The 14,099-nt window shown below is 43.2% G+C and overlaps 1 protein-coding gene across 4 annotated transcripts in view; it reads right to left on the bottom strand.

Moving 5' to 3' along the window:
- The window catches only part of CDH4 (cadherin 4), a 673,109-nt gene that overhangs the window by 41,939 nt on the left and 617,071 nt on the right, over window positions 1-14,099 (bottom strand). For all 4 annotated transcript variants that reach the window (XM_073309188.1, XM_073309187.1, XM_073309190.1 and 1 more), the window contains one exon: window positions 7,300-7,485. In XM_073309188.1, the coding sequence (XP_073165289.1) occupies window positions 7,300-7,485 (186 nt within the window). The remainder of the gene's footprint in view (window positions 1-7,299; window positions 7,486-14,099) is intronic.

Consider the following 14,099-nt stretch of genomic DNA (forward strand, 5'->3'; position numbering starts at 1 on the left):
GATGAGAATATGTCTCAGGCAGAATCTGATTCCTCATGTATTTCTTTTATTATATATATGTGTGCGTGAGAAAGAGATGTATGTGTAGTCATATAATATATTACACACACACACAAACACAATAAAAGAACATTATTTAAGATTGCAAAATCAAACACTCAAAAGACAGGAAATTCCAGAATTAAGGTTGCCCGAGCAATCTTAATTCAGTCCCCTTGTGTGTCTGCATTATCACAGTCTTTAATTACATGATCACATAGTATTTTACCACAAGACCTCGTCTCAGTCAGTGAACAAGACAGATAGTGCTCAATTAATGAGCAGCTATTCAATATTTTTCCCCCCTCCTTGTTCAAACCTTACTCTAAAGGCAGAATTATTAATTTCATTAGAGGCTTTTCTCTTGCAGTTGTCACTATATCTTGAGTACTTCACAAATATTAATGAAATTATTTTCACAACACCCTTTGTGAAAGGAGGGGTTATTATTATCCACATTTTGCACATGGGGAATTAAATCAAAGAGGGAGTAAAGTCAAAAGTATTCACCAATTTTGAGTGCCCAATTTCAGCTGCCTAGAATCTGTTTTTTAAGAGTACTGAGCACTATATAGCATTTCACAAGTTTAAAGCACACGTCCCATTGACTTCAGCGGCCACTGAGAGTGCTCAATACTTCTGCAAAAAAAAAATCAGGGTCTCAAGTTGAGTGCCCAGAAAATGAATAATACACAATTAGCGACCACCGGTGCAATGTTTTGTTTAGATGACTTGCCCAGCATTACATAGGAACACTGTGGCTGAGATAGGGATACAATCCAGTTCTCCAGGGTAGAATTCGACTGTCTTAACCATGAGACAATTTTCTTTACAAAATCCTAATGAATTTACAGAGCAAACAGGTCCATCTTGTGCAGTGAATGAGGTAAGGGTCCTGTGGGAAAATAGTATGTGATCACGTAATTAAAAAACAACCACAACACATACACACAGGGGAGGGGTGTGACGTAAGGTTGTGCAGGCAACTTTAATTCAGGCATTTCCTGTCTTCTGAGTGCTTGACTTTGCCGCATTAATAATTTTTTAATGTAGGTTTTTGTGTGTAATTTCCTAGGTTTTTAAAAAAGCAAACTGAAAAATCTCAGAATTCCATCACTTTGCCAATGAGTTTCATGGATATTTGCTGACAGCAGAGAAAAGTGAGAGTCTGGGATATACGGTTCCATTCCGAGTTCTGGAAGGGAGTGTGCTATAGCAGGCATAGTCTCTTCTGCCAATTCCTCCCCTGAGCATAACCCCTTCTGCCTCATCCTCTCCAACCTGTCCTTGTCCCATCTCTTTTCCACCCTTGGTTTCTCATCCTAGTCCCAATCTCCTCACCTAGCCAGTCTCAGTCTCCACTCCTCAAATTTCTCATCCCAATCTCCTCGTACAGAATGTCCTCGCCTCACCCAGCTAGTGCCAGTTCCTTTCCTCCCAGCTTCTCATCTGATCTGTCTCTTCCCTCCAGCTCTCAGTCCAAGTCTCCTTGCCCAGCCAGTCCCAATCTTCCACCCCACCCCAACTCCCATTTCCAGTTTCTGCCCTCCTGCCCTTTGGGCTCCCTGTCCCAATCTGCTTCCCCTGCCAGGTCCAGCTCTTGTTCCCTCTGCATTTCAGGCAAATAGCATCCTCCTCCACATTGCCTGGGCTCAGCTGCAGGTTACTGAGAGCACAGGAGAGACAGGCTTCCTGCTCTCAGTTCAGGTATCTGGACCTGGACAGGGCACAGACTGTAGCAGCCCAGAGCTGCCATTGCAGGGAAAGTCCTGCTCAGTCCCAGGCTGGCGTATGCCCTGTGCAGATGGAATCTGAAAGGAATTTAGCTTCTAATAGCCAAGAAGTCTCTATGCACGTGCAAACTGTGATTTTTCAGAGGTTTATAATGTGGCCAAATTTGGACAGATTTTCAGGGGGATGACAAAAGGCACATCCTTGTCATAAAGGCCAGTCCTCTGCCAAATTTCAAGTCCCTTCTCCAAAGCATGGGGGTGCTACAACTATTTAAAAAAAACACAAAAAAATCCACCCGCCCCAAATTTTTAACATTGGCAAAACAATATATTTTTCCCAAGCCTTATTCTCAGAAATGGCTGAACTGTTTTGGCTGAAAATTTCCAAACAAATTTAGCCTGAGGCAGACATCCAGCATGGAAAATTTCAGCCTCTCAGACTTGGGAAAGTTATAAGCAACTGAAAACAGGGTCTTCTAATGGGAGCTATTGGGCATCCTTAATAATAGATACTGCTACTAGTCCCGGCTATAATATATTTACATTTCTCTTTGTGAGCTAGAATTAACAGCATATGAATATAATAAATGATATTCACATTAGAACCTCCTTTATCCCTGAAGTTCTCTTATCCAAAACTGGGTTATGTCCCCAGACATTCATTAGTTAGATTATGAACTTCCACACTTACCTCAAATTTGTGAGAGTGACTCCTACAACCCCTCACCCATTTGGTTAAACAGCATTCAGTTCTTCTCTATTCCAGTGGAACATATAACAGCCCCGGTTTGCGGTTGCACCCATGTAACCACGGGCAAAGGAAAGCATGTATTTTTTAACTCTCTATGACATTTATGATACCCAGGCCCAAATGTCTCCAAGCACAAGCAATTTGTGTGCACGTTAGCTGCACATGCACCACGAGCAGTGCGTCACATCAGGAATTTGAACATGCACAAATGTATGTGCACAGACAAACCTGACTTGCCTGTGATTTGGGCGTTCAGCCTGAGCACTTTTGCAAGCATGCTTACATTTTGACCCCACAGAAAAACACAAATGAAGATCAGCATACATGCCAATGAGAGATCATACACACACTATTATGTGTGCCAGACTGGGGTACTTATGGGGCTACCCTGTTACCTGCCACCTGGGATGCTTCTCCTTCATTTTGCCACACCACTTTGGTTCTATTAAATCAAGAAATCATTTTCAGTTTTAGCCTCTAATTTTCATGACAACTGCTTGCCACCGCAAAAGTGGGTCTGCACCCACTGGGTGTACACCAGTATTTAAATGTGCCAATCAGGCAGTTGGGATCAATGTATGAGAGGTGCGCCCACTTTTGCAGGCACTATCCGCTGTGTGCACAAAATTTGAGGCTGTTCAGAAATATGGCTCTGATATCTTGTCTTGGGATGCACAGATCAGCCTCCTGATCTCAAGTTACTAAGTGGCTCAAGTTACCTAGGCACAGCTGGTTAAAACAGGGCTTACAATGTGTCCTTCTCTTCTCAACATACTTTTAACTGAAGGGAACAAATTTGCTTTATGCTATTGTTATGCCAAGAGTGAGATCATTAATGGAAGCATCTCCATGCAGAGTACTTAATACTGCATTAGTGAGCTGGCTGCCACGGGGCATCCACGGCTGCTCTTGGAGATCGTGTTCAGACTCTGCTGTGTCTCGACTGAGTGGGAAGTTATTCTCTCCCCATTTACAAGGCTTGCAGTGGGGAGAAAGGCCTTGCACCCTCAGAGTAATGATATGAAAAGCAAAAATGAAACTGTATCCTTTGGTGATCAGACTGGTAGGGCACAGGTGGTTTTGCTGAGAGCTGGTTAAATGCTGCAGAAACAGCCTTCATGGACATTCATTTGAGTTCTGACAGGCTGTTTGGTTCGAACATCTTTATGCCCCTTTTGGTTTGCGAACATGCACAAAGACATGTTTGGGGAGGACGAGTGTTCTTTGCCAGAATACACCTATTGCATTGTATTTGCTACTTCCTGTAGGCCAGGATGTGAACTCTTTTACTCACACAATTAGTCCCATAGACGCTGACTCCATGGGTGTTCCGGGGCTGGAGCACCGATCGGCAGGCCCCGCTGATCAGCTCCTCCCCTTCCCGCCCAGCACCTCCTGCTCGTTGCTGATCGGGTGTTTAGCAGAGTGCAGGAGGCGCTGGAGGGAAGGGAGAGGCGCAGGGTTAGGAAGAGGCGGAGCGAGAGCCGGGTGTATTCAGGGGAGGGGGTGGAATGGAGCAGGAAGAGGCAGGACAAGGGCAGAGTGGGGGCGGGAAGAGGCAGAGCAGGGTGGGGCATTGGGGGGAAGGGGTGGATTGGGGGCAGGAACTGGGGCGGATCGGGGGTCAAGCACCTATGGAAATCAGAAAGTTGGCACCTGTGATTAGTCCTGTTCAGTTCAATGGGACAGGCATGTGGTTAACTATTCACCATTGTGAGTAAAAGGTTCACTACCCTGGCTCTATTTGTTATTCTCTTGTTTAAAAAGTTTCACTGGTCCAACCAGGGAGTAGAAACAATGTAATGTGACTTAGGTGACCACTCGGATGCTATAGGATATAATATGTAGAATGTATATTTTAGGTCTTGGGACATGTGAAAAGATGCCTGCTTGTCTATCAAGGAAAGAGAACAGCCAGACAAAAAGATGAGCCAGCAATCCAATCAGGTAAACAACTGCATTAACGAACTAATCTTAGTGCTTGGCAGAAAAAAAGTGTTTATACAATCTATAATGAATAGCTTCGTAACAGTGTAGGTAAGGCAAGCACCTCAATGTGGGGGCGCGCTTGCATTTAATCCTGTGCTGTGCCCTGTTTTGGTGGACTGATCACTCAGTGAAGCAGCGTATCAAAGACATACTTCTGCAGCTCAAGAGTCTGTTTGTGGGCCTATGTGTTCTGGGTGGTGGGAAAGACCCTGCTCAACAGATGCCACAAGCAGTGATCACTGAGGGGTGTGAGGTCAGGTTGCACTCAGTCCCCCAACAGTAAAATATTTTGTCTTAACTGAAAATGCTCAACAGTTTTCAAAGCAGAAGGTGAAATCCAGAGTCTTTCCTTTCCCACCTGGAACATTTAGTCAGAGGCAGTTTTCTCTCACACTCTCTTGTTGAAGAGCACTGAGAAACTCTTATCAAACTGACAGGTTTCAGAGTAGCAACCGTGTTAGTCTGTATCCACAAAAAGAAAAGGAGGACTTGTGGCACCTTAGAAATTAACAAATTTATCTGAGCATAAGCTTTCGTGAGCTCACAAAAGCTTATGCTCAAATAAATTTGTTAGTCTCTAAGGTGCCACAAGTCCTCCTTTTCTTATCAAACTGGAAGACTGAGAAGCTTAGGATATACAGAAGGAGCAGGTGAGGTTATCTACTAAAGACATTCTATGGAACTTCAGGCTTTGAGCTCAGTGTGACACGACAGGATTTTCGGTGTGATTCGTTGCATTGAGATCACTATTGGTTATATAGCAATGGAAAATCAACATTGGCATCAGTGGCATCTTGACAAATCTGTCCTGCTTTTTGCCTGCAATTTCTGAATAAGGGATGGCTCATTATGCAAAAGTCCTGGTGTCGCAAGGATGATCATGTAAATCCCCTGGTTTTTCACTTTGATGCAGCTCGAAAACTACAGTCATGACACTCTGTGCTTTGCTAGATTAGGAATAAAGGGCTTTTTTTCTTTTAGTGAAAATTTGATGAATGTTGGCATTTCTACTTCAGATCAGCTGCTGAGGTGGAAAAAAGTTAAATTGTTTCATTTTGCCATGTTGAGTTTTTGTTTTTTAAGCAGAATAAAGCCCCCCACCCCCAACCCAACCAAATCTGAAAAGGTATTTTGATGTTGCAGCACAGAAGGCTGTCAGTCATCGTTAGAGAGTAATAAGAGAGGTAAATAAAAAGCCCTGCTGAAATACCATCTAGCAGGTGAGATGATGCTTCCTTTAAAGTTTCAGCAAAGTGGCATTTGCAGACACACACACAAACACACAGCTTAAGGGGCAAAGAACAGGACAAGCTCGCACATTCCTACCACGGTAATCTGAATGGCATTTCACTGATGTCATTTTTCCTAATAGTCGAAGTGTGTGTATTAAGAATGACTGCAATTTGTTAGCTACGAGGGAGTGTTTTTTCACCCACAGTCATTCTTTAATTGTGCAGCTCTTTACACTTTAGTGCTGCTGCTGCTGTGTATTTATTAAAACTTTTTGTTAAGAGAAGGTCACACTTTTCAAAAGGTAGAGGCTTTGTTCTTGACAGCATAAATAAATCTTTTCAGGTGCCGCACATGGTACATGTAGGGCAAGTTCCTTCAGATCACAGCAGTCTATTCATGCTTCTTTGGCTTTCTTGAGAGTCAGTGGGAACATCCGTAGGAATCTTATCTACTAACTGGTTCACTGAATGTTGAATGAATGTAGCTGTGTTCTGACTGCATTTAATATCTGCAGAGGCATTCACTGTCTGGGGTTGCTGGTTTTACGCAAGTCAATGTGAAGCAAACCCTCAAATGAAGACTGAACTCATGCCCTTGGGAGGGGTAGGGAATGAAGGGAAATGGAATTTGATACCCATTCCAAATACTCTTAGGGTTCCAGGTTCTAAGCTGTAGCATTTAGGACATTATAGAAACTGGATGACAGTGGATGAGGCAGAGCTCTGAACTTCACATTGCTCACTTCCTACTTCTGTCGCAATATTGAAAGCAACGAACTGTAGGTTAAGAATATCTGGGGACCTGTTTCTCAAGGAGTCTTTGGGTCAGATCCTCAGCTGGTATAAATATGTATAAAGCCATTAATGTAACTCAGAGCAGCTGCATTGACACCAGCTGCATATCTGGCCCATCAAGTGTGTTGATGGTTTGGTATCGGTAAAGCAATAGCTCCCAAACTTTTCAGGCAACTCCACTAGACTAAAACCTTCTCTGCACCAGCTACTGACGACTTCTTCCCCTTTCCTCTTTGCCACCAGCAACCACATCCCTCCTTGTGATGACAATCCTCCTTCCCCCACTGCTTTCATAAGGTATCAGGTGTCCAGGTTTTGTGCTGCTGCCCATCTCACATGCAGATGGGTGTGCTCCAACCATCGATGGAGCGTGGTGCACTCCAAATTCTAGAATACGTCAGACTGGGCAAGGCTACAGAGTCCAATCTCCACTATAGCTAGGAGCCAGAAAATGGGAAGACAAAGAGGAATAGTATCTTGAAGTGCAGCTCAGAGACTGTGTCCTACGTTCATCATGTAAAAGTTTGTGAGGGCATGTGGTGACGCAGCCAAAGAATGAGAGGGTGGTGAACCAAGAATTAGTGGATTGTAGTACAGTATGCATGTCACGTGCTACAGAGAGAGAGGGAGATTCAAGCACTGACATTCCCAGGCACAGAAGACATGAAATAATGGCAGACTTCTGCGAATCCTCCTCGGAGTAATTAGCTTAGAGGGTCATAAAGACTGACTCAGTTTGGCTCCCATTGAAGTCACCTACCTTCACCACAGTTACCATGCCTTCATTGGTAACTGGATCCGTCCGAATGGTGAAATGACCCGAAGGATCTCCACTGATAATACGGTACACGGCGTTCCAGTTGGGGGAGTGAGGCTGGTCCCGGTCCATCACAGTCAAATTTGCAACCACAACTTCCACTCTGTTCTCAGGAACCTCCCCGGAATACTGCAGTCAAAAAACAGGAACTGTTATGAAGAGTTCTTAAGGACTGCAGGGCTAAATCCCCAGCTGGTTTAAATTGGCATAACATCCTTGAAGTCACTGGAGCTATGTTCATTTACATCATCCGAGAAACTGGACCTCAGTGTTCAGAGACGGTACTAGTAGTAAAATAAGAGTTAAAAGTATTCTCAGTTACTATACGTGCCCCTGAGTTCCTTTGGCACTTGTGATTTTACAAATTCCATTTTCTTTTCTTTAAATGTTTTTCCCCACCCTATTGCTGTCTGAAAGACCTACACAAACAAATGCGTGAAACTGACTAACTATCCAAAAGAAACAGCCAAAGCGTTGTCAGATGTGCAAAGTAAGCAAATTGGGGAAAAAAAGAGACTTTCCCACCTTAGTAATCATGTTCAGTTATAGTAATCGGAGCTGTTAATTGTGACAATAGGAGATGAAACATCAGACCAAAGCGATTTTAAAATTCTTTTACTGTGTCCCTTTAATGTAAAACATTTTCAGATACACAGTTTTCAAATGATGCAATCTTATAGCTTGATTTTACCTAATTTTTCTTTTTTCTGCTTTTGATTTGATTTTGCTTGCTATTTTTCTAGTGATTTTTTGCATCAGCCTTTCCTATAGGTTAATTCTATTATTTGTTTTCATGAACCACAGCCAGTTTATGCATATTATGATGCATTATCTGCCTTCCTCTCAATTTTCTGCTTTCAAACCCTTGATTTAACATATATCTGGTCAAGGATCCTTGACAGTTCATATTTCCTGTCTTTAGGGCCCAAAAGCTTCCACTTAGACACCTAAATAATGCCCACATCTTCAAACGTGCCCAGCAGACAGAAGCTTCTATTGACAACAATTGCGAATCAACACTTAGATGGGCATACGGCAAATTAAACACCGGGCAAACAATGGAGCTGCTGGCCCCAGTTCTGAAGTTGAAACTCAGGCCCCAATTGTGGGCTCAGAACACTTTCGAAAATCTGGCTCTTGATATGTATTTATGCAGAAGTGTGCTAATTACAACAAATAATTATTTTGTTATTTAGCTGAAGATTCCCTTTAAAGTAACATTGTTCTAGTTTGACACCATTCAACATTTTTGTTTATATATACATACCACCAGTATATAACATTTCACATCTGACAGCAAAAAGTTTTAATTTGCCATATGCCAATCTAAATGTAGTTTTGCCCTTTAGTGATATCTTTAATGGCATTTTGCTTTCTTTTCACTTATGCCCCTGTCCTAAATAAGTTTTAATTAGCAAATACAGATGGTATTTTTGCCTACGTCCGTTAGGTAGTGGAGGAAAACAGTGGGATGCCACTTATTAATTCTAGTTCCGAAATATATCATAGCTTCTCTACTTCTCTTTGTTTCCCACTATGTAGCCAGGTCATTATGTATTTTCATGCCCAATTTGGAATCTCTGCAGCATTCAGTTTAAGCAGGGGAATATCACACCGAAATTTATCAAAAGCCTTTTGAAAAATCCATTAGATCATGTCATGTGCACACTTCTATTATCATTCTTATCTGAAACCTGTTCAAAAGAACTCAAGGAGATTAGTTAGGCAGGATCATCTCTTGCTAAATCCGTGATGGTTATATCCCATTGGATTAGATTAATGTTGTACTGCAAGTCAGAAATGACAAGTTGATGGCCCTTTGGTTTGCTTGGGCAGTTGACTGCACTGTGTTAAAATCAAGGCATCATATTTGCTGTATTTCCAAGGGAACTAAGCATGTTAAATTAAGTAATGTACCTATCCCAGGTCACTGCCAGTTCCTGTCTTGAGCCCATGTGAGTCACATGAATTAAGAGAAATTTAAAGATTTAAACTATCCTATCGCTCAAAACTTAAAGCCCTCACCCAAATTTTATTTACTCAGGCTAAAATCCCATTGCCTTTAGAAAGAGTTTTGCTTGCGTAAAGACTGTACAAGAAATAACTGCGGACTTCAGAATTCGGTCTACTATTCATTTAACTCTTTGTGGGACCAAGTAGGATGAACTCATTCAGAACAAATCATTGATAGAATTTTTTGCTATAACAGTGGACCAAATCCTGCAAGATACTGCACATCCTTTACTTCCAGTGGGCTACATCCTGAGAGGGGCTGAGCCTTTGTGACTTCCACTAAAGTCAGTCCTTTAAGGAAAAATCCTATGGAATTTAATAGGGATGAAACCAATATAATTTTATAGAAATAGCTCTAAAAGTCCTTAGACTTTAAGAGAGAACAATATTCTCTCTCAGGGTTATTTTGATCCATTCTCTAGGATGTGTTTAGGGTTTTCTTTTTTTTAAAGAAGCCCCCAGGAAGGTTTTTATTTTCTTTAAGACTGTTTTCATAAGGGTGGGAGTCACAATGCTCAGCAAGTATTAAGCATCTTTCAGAATTTGGTCCATTCAGGCCATTGGGAGTGGACGGCATCTGAGGAAGCAATCAACTCTTCACAAGATCCAGGGGTTTCAGTGGAAACTGGTCATTACGCATACAGGGCCAGACCACCTCGTGTCGATCAGAGTAGCTGCACTGAAGTCAACAGAGCTATACCAACTTACACCAGCTGAGGAATGAATCCTGAAAGATACATAACACTTTGAAGTTTACATCAATTTTTTATCAGCTGTGGCTCAGGACTTATTGTAACCCATGGCCTGAGCCCTCCGGTCTATCTGACAGTCTTCCATTGTTTAAGTAAGCATGTGCTGTAACGTATGCACAATTCTGTTTGCCTTTAATAAAATTAAGTAATGAAATTAAATTACATCTGGTAACGGGCCGATGGGAGTTTGGAGAGGCTCAAACATATTTAACGTCATTTCCTCCCTATCCTGAAGTAACTGAGAATGATGAGCAGTTCGATATTTTACTGGGCTTTCCCCAGGCAGTAAGTTTTCTTTAACGAAGAGTCCAAGGGATTTTCAAATAGAGAGAGGAGTATCTCTATTCAAACATGGTAAAATAATGAGGGGCCCAGAGAGAAGTGCTGGAATAAACAAGAACTACAACACCGTAGTGCATGCCCTATACTTGCTGCTTTATCGTGAGTGTGATTTTTATAATGTCAGGTAAAAGGAGTACAGAAATTAGCAGACAAATGTTTTCGGAAAACAGACATCCTTGTCTCATGAGCTTCATAATCCGGTGTGCTCTGCATGGTTTGGCACACATTGGAGTCAACAGAGCTCAGCACTTGCAAGATCAGGCCCTAAATGCACTCACCAATGCCATTTTATGACTACAGGCAAAATGAGTCAACTCAGACTTATCCACGATGGGAAAGTTACAGAGATCCTGTTATTTAACCTATGAAGGGAATTGGTTTTTCTTAGCAACAAAACTTTGGTCTCCTCTTCCAGGCTAGTTTCTACAAGCAGTTACCTCCTTCTAAGGACTGCCACCCAAAAGAGAATAGAGGCAGGACATTATAATGTAATGTGAATCAACAGTGTGCATGAGAACAGTCTCTGCAACACCAATGTATTCACATTGGATCCATGTAATTGCAGACCTCCCCCACTCCCTTCCTGGTGTACTAACAGATACATCTTTCAGAAGAACACCACCAGAAAGAACCATACTACAAACAAAAAAGAAAAGGAGATTTCTCGATAAGGAAGCAAGGTTTCAGCCAGAAGGATGCTTGTGGGAATCAAAACAGGCCCTCATTCCCAGTGCCTGCTGCTTCTTGTTCTGGGGTTTGCATTATCTCTGTTTGCAGGTATGAGGATGAGGTAAGACTATTTTTGAGCTGATTGTTATGAAACAGCTCTTCAAAACTTTCATTATAGAACCTGAAACCATATGAAACACACCTACATGTTAGATGTAAGGACCAACTTGATGCCCAGCTTAGGTGTGTTGAAAGCTAAGGTTTGGTTTGTTCATGACAATTCATTGACAGCCATGAGATTGTTTATGCCTGAAATTCAAGAGGTGCAAACCCACATGCACTGAAATCAAAGAAAAGGATGCACATGGCCTCCTACAAAGCAAAACGGCAGAGTTTCACCCAGCTCTGCAGAAGCATCATGTCCTAGATAAATCTCATGTCAGTTATGAGGAGGCATCACACAGGAATCATATATCATATAAAATATTAATTGCTAAAGATATTTTACCATCATCTATATCTTCACTTAATCCTAATGTAAGCAGGGGAATAGTCCTGCTATTGTGGGGAACTTTCCTGGCTTCTGTACTACCCAGGTGAAGTGGGCTAGCGAAAGGATCTGAGTCCTCGCTCCCACTTCCTTTACCCAGTGGCCTCCCAGCCCTTGAGGACTCCCCTTTCACTCTCTTGTCTGGCAGAGTCCTCGTAACTCCAACAAGGCTGGGCCCAGGATTCCTGGGGGGCTCGACCCCCAACCCTGCTGTGGTCACCTAGGACAGGGGCTAGGGTGTCCCCACTCCGGGGTACTCTCTCTGCACTGGGCACTTCTCTGACCCACTGACCATTACATACAATTTAAAGCAAATGCAAGTTATTTAATCAACAATTAATTTTGAAAAGAATAAGGAAAAATGGGAAAGGTTAAAGGAAACACATCACCCCGCTCTGTGGCAGGGAACATCACAAACAGTGTCTCTGGAATGTCGGGGCAGTTCACAGTCTGTTCCTTGTAAGTCCCAGGCCCCTTCTCAGGCCCTGGCTGTGCTGCAGGGATGCTGTGGGCTGGACACTTGCTCTGGTGGTGGCCTCACGCTCTCAGGCTCTAAGTGGTAGGACCCTTCTTCCCGGTGTCGCCCCCGCCCTGTCGGGGTTACGATCCAAGCCTGGCCTGCAGAGCCTCTTGGCTGAGGCGTCTCCCTGTGATGGACCCGCTGCCCAGGGTCCCCCTCACTCTCCCCAGCTGCTCACCGCACCCAGCTCCGGACTGCTCCAGCCCCAGCTCCACCACTCGGTCTCAGCGCTGCTGCCGCTGCTCTGCCTCCAGCTCCCTGGGCTGCTTCTTGCCCCTCTGGCTCTGGTTGCTGCAGCTCTGCTCCCAGGACAGGTCTGCTCTGCAGGCTGCTTCTGTGACTCTGCTCCCAGCACTGACCTGCTTCGTGGGCTGCTTTTCTGGCCCCTCTGGCTCTGGTTGCTGCAGCTCTGCTCCCAGGGCAAGTCTGCTCTCTCTGGGCTGTGCCTCTGGCTTTGGGGCTGCAGCTCTGTTCCCAGGACAGGCTCTGCTCTCTCTGGGCTGCTTTTCTGGCCCCTCTGGATCTGGCCCAGCTCTGCTCCCCAGCTCAGCTTGGGCCCCTGCTTTCTCCTTAGCTCAGCCCCCCTCTGTCTGACCCAGGCAAATCCAGCTCACACGGACCACGGGACCTCCTTGGCCTCCTGACTCCCTGATTAGCCTGCCCACACTGTCATTCAGGCTGACCTGGAGCATTGGCCTCTCCCCATTGTTCCTGGGGACTGTCAGTCTCAGGGTTCCTAATTCCCCATTGACCCTTCCACCTTTTTGTACTGGGAGCTAGCAACTAAAACACCCCCACTGAATGTTAGTAAGGGGGCAACAGTAACCTTACACTAATATTGTAACATTTACTTGTATTCATCTGTAATTTATTTTGCTTCATTTTCTGTTGCTGCATTATGAAGCTTTTCATTTTCTTAGTCCTTTTTTTAATCTCTCTCTTGCTCGTTATTTTGGAATTGATTGTTATTCAGTCTGAACATACTTTATGAGATAAATATGTGCTCTGCCAATTTACCATTATTTCTTAAACCTGCCCTATTCATCTGAAGTTATGTAGGTTCCATTTTTTTTTCATACTGGTATGATTGTGAAAGATCCTCTCACTGGCCTCTAGAGTTGGCCTGTCTGAAGTCATATGGTGTTGGAAAGGTAATAATTCATTTTGATTTCCAGGCTGCATCAAATTATACTGAAGTCATTTAACCCTAGAGTTTATTTTTGTCTTGCTCAGTACTTGACAGCACGTATGTACAAGCATCACTCAAAGGAGGAAAGGGAAAGAAGCCGGGAAATGAAAAGTTCACAGGATGACTTTATGACTTTGCAGCATCTCCTAAATCTAGTCTGAACTGTAGAGCCAACCATAGTGGAGTAAAACCAAGCAGCTCCTTGCAGCCACTCCTAGTGTGTGCTGATGTGAGATGGAGGAATAGGAAGAGAAATTATTCAGGTTCATTTTGGAGACTGCTACAGGGAATTTCATTTCTTCCATGTTAGCCCCTCTTTGTCTTTGCCCTTCATGAAGATTTGCTATAGCAAAGACTTGTTCATACAGATATTTGTAAAAAAGTGAATTTCTGATCTTTAACCATAATTACAACACAGAATTAGTTGTGGGTAGAAGCAGTTTAGAAGGGTTAGGCTATCCACACAGAAACAATGCCCTATGATGTAGGTGACCAACCACACAGCCTGAATATTTAATCACACGTACCTAATACTCATAGGAACGCTCGCAGGGAACAGTTTATGATCAGTCCAGAAGTGGAACTTTGTTTGCACAAAACTATTTAGCAAAGAATTTTGAATATTAAATAAATTGATAGAAACGGCAGTTTGTTGACAATTTGTATAAAGGAAAAAGGGTTAGATTATCCTATAAATCATTAATTGAC

The sequence above is a fragment of the Lepidochelys kempii genome, chromosome 13, assembly GCF_965140265.1.
Source record: "Lepidochelys kempii isolate rLepKem1 chromosome 13, rLepKem1.hap2, whole genome shotgun sequence".
In the NCBI taxonomy this organism is placed as follows: Eukaryota; Metazoa; Chordata; order Testudines; family Cheloniidae; genus Lepidochelys; species Lepidochelys kempii.